This window comes from Lacerta agilis, chromosome Z, assembly GCF_009819535.1.
Source record: "Lacerta agilis isolate rLacAgi1 chromosome Z, rLacAgi1.pri, whole genome shotgun sequence".
NCBI lineage: Eukaryota > Metazoa > Chordata > Lepidosauria > Squamata > Lacertidae > Lacerta > Lacerta agilis.
In genome coordinates, this window is record NC_046331.1 from 14,646,334 (window position 1) to 14,659,325 (window position 12,992).

The window sequence follows — 12,992 nt, forward strand, 5'->3', positions numbered from 1 at the left end:
TTGGCCCTTTCATTGCCAAGATACTCCTGGAATATCACATTAGGTCATACACTTGATATGTTTCTCTTAAACTGTAGGGAGGGCCAGAGATCAGATTCCTAGCAGTCTTAATATTGTGTATAAAGTTGTTGCTCCTAATAATAATTATTAAAATGCAATAATATATTAAACATTAAAAGCTTCCCTAAACAGGGCTGCCTTCATATGTGTGTTCAACGTGAATGTGGGTGCAACACATTGCATTCGGGCTGGAGGGCATCATCCCCCAGTCAATCGCCACTCTTAGGTCTTCACTGTTTCCCCAATGCCTCCTTCTGAGAAGTAGCAGCTGAGCTAGACGGGCCAGTCTCAAAGCCCTTCCCCCTTTCCGTGTCTGGCTGCTCTCCAACCTATGGGTAGGCAAAATAAGGCCTGGGGGCAGGATCCGGCCCAATCGCCTTCTAAATCTGGCCGCGGATGGTCCGGGAATCAGCATGTTTTTACATGACTAAAAACATGAGGCAGCTCTGTTTAGGGAAGTTTTTAATGCGTGACATTTTTAATCTTTGTTGGAAGCTGCCCAGAGTGGCTGGGGAAACCCAGCCAGATGGGTGGAGTACAAATAATAAATTTATTATTATTATTATTATTAGTCAAATGTGTGCTTTTATTTAAAATGCATCTCTGGGGCATAGGAATTTGTTCATACAGTGGTACTTCAGGTTAAGAACTTAATTTGTTCTGGTGGTCCATTCTTAACCTGAAGCTGTTCTTAACCTGAAGTATCACTTTAGTTAATGGGGCCTCCCGCTGACAGCGTCACACAATTTCTGTTCTCATTCTGAAGCAAAGTTATTAACCTAAGGTACTATTTCTGGGTTAGCGGAGTCTGTAACCTGAAGCTTCTGTAACCAGAGGTACCACTGTATTTCCCCCCCATAATATAGTCCAGCCCCCAACAAGGTCTGAGGGACAGTGGACCGGCCCCTTGATGAAAAAATTTGCTGACCCCTGTTCCAACCTGCTCTGCTCTCAATCATCCAGTGGCAGCAGGGAGGTTAGTTTCCTGACCTCCCACCAGAGAGAGAAGATGGTCCTGCTTCACATTTCGGTGTTAAGTTGGCTGGGAGAGGTAAAGATTGGTGATGGTCTGCCCATGTTGGACGCTTGAGTTTCTGCTTCTGTTCAGTGGCTGCTGCCTTTCTTCACTGCTTCTTCAATCCGAGGTCTCAGCGCCGACAGAGAGATGAGAATTGCTTCCTAGAAAGGGAACCCCAAAAAGAAATTTATGGCCACTGTATGGGTGCAGGAGGCCACCATAAGGAACAAAGAAAGAGCCTGGCTGTTGGATTGGGCACCTATCAGCATCCTCTTCTCACAGAGTCCAGCCAGATGCTCCAATGAGAAGCCTGCAAGCAGGACCTGAGCACAGCAGCAGCAACAACTCTTCCCCCCTTGTGATTTCCAGCATATTCCCTCTGACAATGAAGGGAGAACATAGTCACTATGGCTAGTAACAATTAGTCTCCATGAACTGGCCTCATCCTTTTTTTTTTTTTTAAAAAAAAGAAAACCTCACCTCGGTCCTGATGGTGCGGCTGCCCTGCCCCGGACAGGTGTTCAAATAAAAGTCAAACAAGGTGCTTGGATCTGTGACCTCCAGGTTCAGGTCCATGTCCACGCTTGCCTCCAGGCCTTGCAAGCCTCCGAAAACTATCAAAGCATGTCTGCGAGGCAGAAGAAATGGTAAAGCAGGTTTACGGGATGTAGAGAGACGATTCTAGTCCCCATAAAACCTGGTAGGATTGTAAAGGTGTACCTGAAAGGAGGCAGAGTTGCCTGGTCTACGGAGGCCCCTCGCTCAGAGGTTCCAATGGAGAGGTCGTAGCCTTCTTTATATGGGGACTCAGCAAACACAGCACCTGACCAGCAGAAGACAAATGTTAGGCAATGCACTTAAGCCATGGATGGGGAAAACCTGTGGTTCTCCAAATTGTTTTTATTAAATTTATAAACCACTTAATGCTACTTAAATTTATAAATCACTTAATGGCTTCTAAGCAATTTTAGCCTAAGATCATACATTTCCCCTACGAATGCTGGGAACTGTCATCTACGGTAGTTTATTTCATAAAATTTATACACCACTTAATTGTAAATAAAATTTAAAAAAATTATCAACTTCTCTTTAAGGATAAATGGATATAAATCTGACATCAGGAATCACAAGACAGAGAAACCAGTAGGAGAACACTTCAATCTCCCAGGACATATAAGAATTCAAAGTACCGGTAGCTGTCTTATTAAAAAGGAATTTCAGAAATAGACTGGAAAGAGAAGTTGCTGAATTGCAACTTATTACCAAACTTAAAACCATGGAGAGACCTGGTCTGAATAGAGACATTGGATTCTTATCTCATTATACATGATAAAGCTATTTTTAGCCATCTCACCCCTTGCTTTTTCCTGTAAGACCAATTGCAGTCGTTAACAGTCGTCAACAGGTTTACCACACCTATCAGCCAATCACCCAATCCCACCACTCTTCTGCGTAATACCCCTCCCCACTCTCTCACTATATAAAAGGGTCTGGTGACTTCTGTTTCAGTGTATCTGAACAAGTGTGCATCCACACAAAAGCTCATACCAAGAACAAACTTAGTTGATCTCTAAGGTGCTACTGGAAGGATTTTTTTTTATTTTGTTTCGACTATGGCAGACTAACATGGCTACCTACCTGTAACTTAATTGTAAATAATAATAAGAAACCTCAATGTAGTTTACAAAAAATATGATAAAAGAAAATCATCAATAAGAAGAGCAATAATTCCAGGCTTTCAGAAAATAAAAATATCAATGGACATAAAACAGATTAAAACTCCCACTAACTTTCTAAGCATCTGGGTACACTTGTCTAAGTAAAAATGCTTTTAGCAGGCAATGAAAAGAGTGCAATGATGCTGCATGCCTGATTTCAATAGGGCGTTCCAAAGGGTAGGTGATGCCACACTTAAATATCATTTTTTACAGCTGCAGAGCAGGTATAATGTGGGACCTGTAATAGTGCCTGTTCCCCCAATCAAAGCTGCTCAGTGGGCATAATGAGGTAAGGCAATCTTAAGTATATAAAGCCAGTTGTTAAAGGCTTTATATACTTAATTGTAACAGTTTGTTATGGGGTCTTTTTAAAAAGTAGGCATGTACACTTACTCAGACAGGATGCCAAGCGGACGCTGTAGCCCCAGTAGAGCCCAGAAGCAGTTCGGGGCTGGTGCGATGAAACGACCACCCCCTTCTGTGTTTTGCTCTCTAGGGAAGAAAGTGGGCGGTTAACAGGGCTGACTGACCCACAAGAACCCAAGTTTTTGTTGGGCTGCAAATGGGCAGTCTGCCTCCCATAGCTGCACGGGAAAAGGAGAGGGGTGCTTGCAAATTATGACTTAAACTTCTCACGACTCTTGAAATCGTGAAGCCCAGGGGAATGTTATGAAAATGAGATTCTGCTCCCCCACATCCTTGTCTGGGACAAATTTGAACAACCTGAGTGCAGTGGTAAGAGATGGGGCTAGCCCATTCAGCATTTGGGCCAAGGTGTGGGGTCAATTACGTTACCTGGGTTTTGCTGTGGGTTGAGATGCACTGTGACACGAAGGCCTGCCTCCAGCTGCTTATCGATTTGTACCTCCTGTAGGAAGAGAACATTGGCTTGGGATGCGGCGGATCTCAGGCCTGCCGAATGCACAGCCAGGCAAGGCTGCAATATAAGCTACAGGGGTCAGCTAAGGTAACAACAAAGTGTAGTGGTTAGGGTGTCAGACTAGGACCAGGTAGACCAGGGCTCAAAGCCCCACTGGGCCATTAAGTGCACTGGGTGGCCTTGGGTGGGTCACTGCCCCACCTCACAGGGCTGTTGTGGGATTAAATGGGAACCATAATCTCCTTGGAGAAAAAGGTGGGATAGAAATGCAACAAATAAATAAATATGAGTAGCTACAGTTTCACATCTATTGCTCTGTCCCTTTTTGGTCTTTGGCCACATCCCTCACTGGCAAGTGCCCCCCCCCTCCCGGCAGTTATCCTTGATGGAATGCAGCCCTAGGGCTGGGAAAGGTCCCCCGTCTCCCCCTGATCAGCAGGGACATTCTGCTTGCCTCTGCGGACCTCACTCGCTCCATCAAGGATGGAGATTAGTTAAGGATCATGGAGGGGTAAAAGTAGGACCCCTTTAAGGTGCACCAGCGGGACAGGTGAGGGTTTACCTTTTGCATTCCACAGTTCACAAAGGATCCCCGGCCAGGCTTGGTGGGCCGTGACAAAACCACTCCTTCCCGATACTCCGATTCCTCACCTATCCGCACGTGGTGAGGGCTGTCTAAGGGGTTTAAGAGCCCTGAAACAACATGTCGAAGGTGAGTAATATGGAGTCATCCCCACCCTCACATGCAAAACAAACTAACACTGCTTTTCAATGTGCCAGAGTACATGTGCACATGTGCGCTGTCCCTACCCACTAAAAAGCAACAACCCAAGACAGGGCTAATTAATTACTCCTGAGGTTCAGCCCACATTGTTCACCTTCTGGCATCCACTGGAGACCAAACAATTCCACTAAGTCTTTCGGGGGGTGGGTGCTGATATACTCAGCTACTGATTTATTACAGGGAACCAGTCAATTTAGTGTAAAGTTTGTGTGCTCTTATTTAATTTTTTGAGGGACCTTATTGAGTGTATAATATTCGTTTATCTGACTGTGACCTGACCTGAGACTGTTTGGCTGGAAAAATGTCAACTCTGATGCTGCCTTTTCATTAGGAGGAATGAGTTGGGGGGGGGGCGATGTCTGGTTTCTGACATTGTGACATATCACTGGCTAAACACTGAGATATACCAGTATCTAATGATGCCACTATGTAGAGGTGAGACAAACAGAGAAAGAAGGGGGAAAGTAAGGAAGGAGGATTAAACAACAGGGCAAGGTTTATTATTATTATTATTATTAACAACAACTCAGAAGTAAATAACCCCAGTTTATTTTTCCATGGGACTAGCAGTGACTTTTCCATGGGACTAGCAGTGACTTTTCCATGGGACTAGCTGGACCATAAAGAAGGCTGATCGCCGAAGAATTGATGCTTTTGAATTATGGTGCTGGAGGAGACTCTTGAGAGTCCCATGGACAGCAAGAAGATCAAACCTATCCATTCTCAAAGAAATCAGCCCTGAGTGCTCACTAGAAGGACAGATCCTGACGTTGAGGCTCCAGTACTTTGGCCACCTCATGAGAAGAGAAGACCCCCTAGAAAAGACCCTGATGTTGGGAAAGATGGAGGGCACAAGGAGAAGGGGACGACAGAGGATGAGGTGGTTGGACAGTGTTCTCGAAGCTACTAACATGAGTTTGGCCAAACTGCGAGAGGCAGTGAAGGATAGGCGTGCCTGGCGTGCTCTGGTCCATGGGGTCACGAAGAGTCGGACACGACTGAACGACTGAACAACAAAACAACAAAAGCAGTGACTTCAAAAGTCAGGCTTGGGCAGCAACATGGGGGGTGGGTTTTTTTAAGGAGGTGGAGCCGAGAGGGCTTCCTGCTCTCGCGAGGGCCCTGGCAACCCTTAGGTGTGAGGAGGCAGCTCTGCCAGCAGAGAGAGTCCAAAGTAGGAGAAAGGCAGGGGAAAGGGGCTCCCAGCAAGAAGCCTAGAGGCGCTTTGACAGGCGTCTCCCTCAACCACCTACCAGCCTGGGTCTGCACTTAAAACAAGAAGCTCATGGCGTCTACATTACTGAGGAAAGTTCCCAGGTAGGAATCTTTCTTCAGCACCTGCTCTTGTGGTTCACTGCCCCCTATAAGAGGCAGTGGATTGCTGGGGAGGCAGAGCAACAGGGCAGCAGGAAGCATGAGCTTCACGGGTTTCCCCACAGCATGATTCAAATATTATGAAACTGTTTTGGAAAGTGGTTTTGGATGATGTATCGATACATACATTGTGTGTGTGTGTGTGTGTGTGTGTGTGTAGAAATGAGCCTACTATGCAGAGGGTAAAATTTGCATTAGTTGTTCTGCCTGCCTTTGCCTCCAGCTCTGTCTGCCCCTGGAATATGGCCCCCAGAATGTTGCCCAGAGGGGAATGTGGCCCTCCCATTGCTCTAGGCCTTACCTGCAAACTGGAGGTCCTGGTGTTTGGGGAAAAAAGACTTCCTAAGGTACCTGTCCAATAGAGGAAAAGAAATGCTTTTAGAAGGGCAAATGAGAAGCAGCAGCTTCCAATATTCAGCTGCAATAATGCTCAAATTATCCAGTGACGATAAAACAAAACACAGCAGCCAACAGAAAAATCAAGCCAGCTAGACCTAAGGCCCCCAAACAGAAGTGGAGTGCACTAGTGAGATAGATATAAATGGGGCGAAGGGCCACAATCTCCCCTTCATCCCATGAAGGACCTGCTGAGAGACATACAAGCCTGTCTAATCCCTGGGGCATTATAGTTCTCTCCCACCCCTACCCCCAGCAAATTCCAGTCCTTGACAATAAATATTGAGGAGGCGTCGGTAGCGTAAAAGCCATTAAAGGCGCTTTCCCAAGTTTTTGCAGAATGACTTACTGGGGGCATTCCAGGTACTGCAGAATCCGGGCCAGCTGCACGCAGGCCTGACCTCTCTTCTTGACCCCTTCAAATTCACCTTCCACCGTCCTGAAAAGATTGAGGTGGGGGGGGGAACAGTACAATCTTTGGAATTAAATTTTAAAAAGTTAAACCCTGTTGGCATTCTATGGGCCACTCAGACGCTGCTGCAGTGTGTCTTATTACAAGAGAGCACCTGCTGTCTTTGTGGTAACAAGTCCCAACTTTCATTCCCCACTGGCATCTCTAGGTAGGGCTGGGAAGGAATCCCTGCATGGAAATGATGCCAGCTAGCTGGGGGGAAAGCCTCGTGAGCAACCAGAGTCCTTACTTTGAATCCTCCCCTTGCTCATCAAACACCACAATCTCATCCACGCAGAAGATGACGCAGGCCCTGGCAATCTGCCCGGCAAGGTAAGTCCGCAACTCTGCCGACTGGGCATTGCTGAGAATGGAGCCCGGAAGGGCAACGCTGACTGTGTAGTTGCGTCCTAGGAAATAAGGAAGTTGCTGTTTAGGAGAAGCAGCGCACAGGAAGCATTCCTAGAATTCAGGAGGAGGGTTTTTGTTTGTTTACCCTTCGTACCCAGCTCAGTGGTTAGAGCATCAGCTTTGCATGCAGAACGTCCCAGTTTACTTCCTTCCTCCGTAGCAGCATGAACCAATCCTGCGCTCCCTCTAGATGCTTTGGAATACCATCAGCCATGCTGGCTGGGGCTGATGCTAGTAGTCATCCAAAACAACTGGAGGTGGCTTCAGATTGGTGAAGGCTGTTCTGGAGCACAAGTCCAGTTTCATTCCCATTCGTGGTTATCCGTTACCTTTATCTTCAATGGGCTTTGCCTCCTCTTTCTGTTTCTCTGCCACTTCCTGCATCATCTTCTTATCCAGTTTCCTCAACAGCTTCAGCTCCTTCCATTTCTTCTTCTCCTCCTTCTCTGGAAGAGAGGTGAGAACACAGAAAGGACAATAAGTGAAATCCCTGAGAGTTAGCATTGGGGTTAAAACAGTTCCAACGCAGAAGGCCCTGAACTAAGGTGTACTGGGAATAATCAAGCAAGGACTGCACAGTGCTTTTCTCCCAGGACTCTCAGGCTTGGAATACTGCTGGTGTGCCAAGCTAAGCCAAAATGAGACATCCACTTGGAAGGCAGGGGGGAAAGCAGAAACACAAACTTGTTTTTCTTTGTGTACAGTTTGACAAAAACATTGTGTTACAAGGGGGTGGGGGGTGGGGACATGGAAAGCCAATAATGTACAGTTTGAAAACTGGTAAACTTAAGACACCATAAGCATATGTGTTTATTAGGCACTTAACAACAGGCAATGACAGGGGCAAGCCTCTACACACATTGTATAATGGGAGAATGAGCTCATTTTCTACACTAACGGCAAATGGCCCAAACCATATCAGAACATCCTCTTCTTTTGAGCTGGATGGAATGGCCTTTGGCCTGATCCAGCATGGCTCTTCCTATGTTCTTTGGCAGGACAGATTCCCAGTGCTGACTTGCCATAAATAAATAAATAAATAAATAAATAAATAAAGTCTGTGGGGGTGGGGAGAAGACCCAGGAACCCAAAGAGGATTCTTACTTTCCTGCTTCCATTTGCGCCAGTCCATTTTTCTGTCTTCTCCCTAGGAATGAGGAAAGTACACAGATCCCATTAGCTGCTTCAGCGGGATAGATGCCTTAAGGATGGTCACACAGGTACAGTAGTTCACATCACCCACTTCTGTTCAAGACACACACTCGATTCCAGGATTGATTGGCAAACAGTTATGTATACATAATAATGCATTGTTATCATTATTAATTGCCCACCCTTCTCTGCAAGGTCCCTGGGATACAACCTAAGAAAGAGTCTGGCTGTTGGATCAGGCCAAAGGCCCATTTAGTCCAGCATCTTATAATCATGAACATCAAATAATAATCACCACCAGATAATCAGCATCTTAACCAGATGCCCCACTGAGAAGCCCACAATGGGTCCCATCTTGTGGGTAAAAGAAGGGCAGCTCTACCCATGAACATCCAGAGGTGCTTGGCAACCCCTGGGTTAGACTCATCTCTCTGCCTGATGTTTGTGGAACATCTGGAGGGCACCAAGAAGGAGAAGGGGTCCGGGTGAGGAACTAGTATTAGATTAAAGTCTGTGGCTAAACCAAATATGACATCTGAGTGAAACCTCCATGTCCCAACCCTGCCTACCTTGGAATATGAGGTTGTTGGGAAAGGTGTGACTTTACACTTTGCCTCGCCCTCTCAAAGGGTCTCATTTTCTTCCACCACCACCACCACCATTACCATTATTTAAAAGAGGTGCTCCCTCCTCCAAAAGAACAAGAGGTCCCCCGCGCTCCTCAAGCATCAGTGCCATCTCCTTATTCACCCCAAGAGTGGCCCCAATTTGCCACCCTCCAGGAAGGCTGAGCCCTCTCGCCTTCCCACGCGCAAATGCCCAAGCTGAACCTAATGCACAGCAGCCTCTTCCTTCCACCCCCTGGATCCCACGTGTACCTCCCGTAAGCGCTTCGCCTGGCTTTTCTCCGCCATGTTCCACTCGCCCAATCACCATCCTACAGCTTGGGGGCGGGGGCCATGTCCCGCTCGCCCAATCACCATCCTACAACTTGGGGCGGAGCCACGACCGCTGATTGGGCGAGAAAGGGAGGGGCCACAGAGCTATGAAACAAGTTAGAGAGGGCTTCTCGCTGTATAGATTTGTCACTTCCTGGTTCTGAGAGGTTTTTTTTCTGATACTGAGAGGGGTTTTTGTGTGTGTGTGTGTTTTCTGAGAGGTTTTTTCTGATACTGAGAGGGTTTTTGTGTTTTCTGAGAGGTTTTTTTCTGGTACTGAGAGGGTTTGTGTGTGTGTGTGTATGTATGTGTGTGTGTTTGTCACTTCCTGGTTCTGAGAGGTTTTTTCTGGGGCTGAAGCTTTTTTGTGTGTCTTTGTGTGTGTTTGTTTGTTTGTTTGTGTGTGTGTGTGTGTGTGTGTGTGTGTGTGTGTTAAATCATCTCTTAACCCTTTCGCGTTCGCCCCTCAATCCCTGGTGAAAGATTGGAGAGGGGGAAACGGACTTTTATAAGGCTGGAAAGGGTTGAATTTCCCCAGATCTTAACGTCAAACGCTAATATCTCATTCCCAACAAACGTGTGTTGTGCATGTGTGTGTGAAGCTTATCTCCAGTTGTGCTCCTGCAGAGTTTATTACATATTATTGTCAACCTTCCCTTTTTTGGCGGGAAATTCCCTTATTCCAGCGCCGTTTCCCGCTGCTATCCCGGATTGTTAGCTATTCCGTAAATTTCCAGAATTTCAAAGGAAGCAGCTCCTCCCCTGATGGCCAAGGAGGCTCCTCAGATGCTTTGCTTGGCTGCGTTGCTCTACCAATAAGAGAACGACTGGGGGGGGGGGCGGAGCTTGCATGCCTTGTGCCGATAGAATCGGCCGTGTTGCCTGGGGACTCCCCTTTGCTTCAGCGCTTCCCAGGGGTGTGGGTTTTTTTGCTGCTGTATCCCTTTGCCGTTGCTGCGCTGTGGGACCACCGCTTGAGGCTTCGTTTGGCTGCTGGCTAGGCTTTGGGCCTTTGGCTCGGAACGTACCTGTGCTCGGAATCTGATGGATACTAACATCGACGGCCCGCTCACCTTTGCCGGGGATAAGGTCTGTCTGGAGCGGGGGCCACATGGGGGAAAGAGAAGGAGCGGCTGGTTGAGTACAGTGGCGGGCGGCGATCTCCTGGGGAGGGGGGGCTTTTGGATTTGTTTTGGAGGCTCCTTCGATTGACTGTTATGGGGGAAAGGAAAGGAGCTGGTTGACTAAAATGGCAGGCAGCGATCTCGTGGCGAGGGGGGGGGGCTGCCACAGCCTCTTTTGTGTGTGTGTGTGTGTGTGTGTGTGTGTGTCATAGCTGTCAACCCTCCCTGCTGTTTCCCAGTGCTATAATAAGGGAATTTCCCACAAAAAAGGGGAAGTTTGACAGCTATGGTGTCTCTCTCTGTGTGTATGTGTGTGTCTGTGTGAGAGAGAGACTACTTAATGCAAGCTGAGGGGTTTTTTGAATACTGGACGCAGTGTTGTTGCACTTGCTGCTGCAAAGCCAGGCTGGGGAGCCACCTTAAGTTGAGGCTGCATAGGCCTTGTGGTGCATGTGATTCAGATTCTATTTAGTTGAACCTCTGGTTACAAAGTTGATATTTTTTTCAGTAATGCCTCCCTAGTGAGCCTTCTTTTGTTCACTTTTTTATTTCGAGGCAGTGCACACCTATGTTTGTGGAACTGCAAACCTTTCCAGTCGTGTGTTATGTTACTACAATCAAATCAATCTCTTTGCAAATTGCATGTGTGGCTACTCTGATGTGTTGCTTTTCTTCTTTTTCAAACAAAGAAAGAGATTGATGGAGGTGGAGAAGACATTCCTTTGAAAAAAGCAAAGAAGTTGTGCAAGTATCTTTAGAAATGGGAAAACGAATTTAGCTTCGTGAAGAAGAGCAGAGTGGGGCACAGTCACGCATTCTGCACAATTTGCAGTTGCGATTTTAGTGTCTCCCACGGGGGAAGGACCGATGTCACTAAGCATAAAAAATCGGCTAAGCACAAGCGTGGGCTAGAGGCACAGAAACATGCCCCGACGATGTCCACATTTGTGAGTAGGAATATCACAGAGGCTGACCAGGTCATAAATGCAGAGGTTAAAATGGCCATGTTGTGTGCCAAAAACAACATTTCTTTCGCCTTCTGCGACGACTTCAACAAGTGTGTAGCTGACATGTTCCCGGACTCTGCCATTGCACGAAAATATTCTGCGGGGAAAACCAAAACTATGCAAATCATAAAAGGTAAGTTGATTCAAAATAAGAAAATAATGGTACCTCAGGTTAAGAACTGAGGTACCACTGTAATATTGTCAGCTTATTGTTAGCTAGCGTTACTGTGCTCTTACTCAACAGGTGCCATAGCAGCAGAGCTAGATGACGAATAAATTATTGATAGCTCGTCTTGCTGACAATATTAAGTGCCCAATTAGTTATTTGTCTAATCAGGACATAAACAAAGCAGAAAAACCCTTCTGCAGGGAAGGGCAGTGACACATCTGGAAGGGAAGGCTTTCACTTATTCCTAGGAAAGTTCATCCTCCGCCCTAGCAGGTTTAAAAGATGAAGAGTCAGAGTCACACAGTTCTCTTTCTTCCCTTCAGAGGCTGAGCATTAGCAGCAGCAGCGGCACATTTCCGTGACGACAGGAGAAGTGTTACTGGAAGAGAGGGAGAACTCACAGAACTGCTGCACGTGGTTGGATCTCATTCTGTTATGCTTTGGGGGTGCTAACCTTTTCTCTAATGGGCAGAAGCAGCCCCTTCCTAGCTAAACATACATCAGATTAAACTAAACCAACGAAACACACAAGTTCAGGCGTTTGAAACAACTTCTTGACATGACTAGCCTAGTAGGAAATTGTTTTTCAAATATATAAAATTCTCACACAATTGGCTTTCCTTCTCCTTGTGACATTATGGTTAAAATGGGAGAAAGACTGCAGAGGAAGTAGATGAACAACTTTGGAATAGCTTGCCAGGTTCCACCTCAGTCAAGACCTTAGAAAATACTTTAAAAATAGCACACTGCTGGTACATGTGTCTGGTCTGATTGAATAAAAAAATCAAAACTTTGCTGACAGGAATGCCATTTGCCTGGGTCTCTAATATATATGTGGTGGCCCTGCCCCAAAATTATTTCCTTCTGGGATTTTCCCTCCTGAACAATTAATCAAATGACAAAACAGCTTGGACCCTGTTTTATTCTTCACTCCCCAGACTCAAAATGCAACCAGTAGAGATCTTATCCTCCATTCACTAACAGTTAAATTAGTGGTAGTCAAAATTTGGAAACCCATAGATATCTTTTTGAAGCTAGGACATTGTACATATAGACAAACTAACTGCTCTGCAAAAAGAGCAATGCATCAGAAAAAAAGACCAACACCATTTACACAACATGGTATCCATTTACTGACTTTGTAAAATTTATTAAGTGTGGTTTTCATCCTCCATCAACACATGGAACATTATGCAACATCTTTATTTGATTGCCTATAGTGGAACATAAGTGACTGCACTTTCAGCTTTATATTTACCTCAAGCATTTATCAAACTCTGTATTCCTATTTAATGACATTCTATTATCATTTTGTATGTTTATACTGTTAACTTGAAATTAAAAAAACCCAAATGTTTTCTTTTTCTTTTTTCATTTTTCATGATTATGTGGTCCTCTAGGAACCTCAGTCCCAGCCAGGATGGACAGCGGTAAGGGATGATGGGAGTTGTTGTACAGTCACACTTGTGAAGGGGCTGCAGGATCCGCCACCCTTGTTCAAGAGGAGAAT

The 12,992-nt window shown here is 46.0% G+C and overlaps 1 protein-coding gene and 1 long non-coding RNA gene across 4 annotated transcripts; one reads left to right on the plus strand and one right to left on the minus strand.

Annotated features, from left to right (window-relative positions):
* Positions 1-997: 997 nt before the first annotated feature.
* SPOUT1 (SPOUT domain containing methyltransferase 1) lies at positions 998-9,200 on the minus strand. 2 transcript variants are annotated; one of them, XM_033138000.1, is made up of 12 exons: positions 8,814-8,835; positions 8,197-8,239; positions 7,422-7,538; positions 6,932-7,091; positions 6,580-6,669; positions 6,136-6,185; positions 4,239-4,369; positions 3,592-3,664; positions 3,190-3,288; positions 1,799-1,901; positions 1,559-1,706; positions 998-1,239 (listed from the first exon to the last, which is right to left on the minus strand). In XM_033138000.1, the coding sequence occupies exons 2-12, from the start codon at positions 8,222-8,224 to the stop codon at positions 1,165-1,167; spliced, it is 1,074 nt and encodes a 357-aa protein (XP_032993891.1). In that variant the 5' UTR covers positions 8,225-8,239; positions 8,814-8,835; the 3' UTR covers positions 998-1,164. The 2 variants fall into 2 exon arrangements, with proteins under 2 accessions (XP_032993891.1, XP_032993890.1); XM_033137999.1 differs by lacking the exon at positions 8,814-8,835 and adding an exon at positions 9,123-9,200 and having other exon boundaries at positions 999-1,239.
* Positions 9,201-10,194: 994 nt separating this feature from the next.
* Positions 10,195-12,705, plus strand: LOC117040213. Of its 2 annotated transcripts, none has more exons than XR_004425829.1 (3): positions 10,195-10,271; positions 10,996-11,446; positions 11,806-12,705. It is a non-coding gene; the product is annotated as an uncharacterized LOC117040213 (long non-coding RNA). The 2 variants fall into 2 exon arrangements; XR_004425828.1 differs by lacking the exon at positions 11,806-12,705 and adding an exon at positions 11,558-11,585.
* The last annotated feature ends 287 nt before the right edge of the window (positions 12,706-12,992 follow it).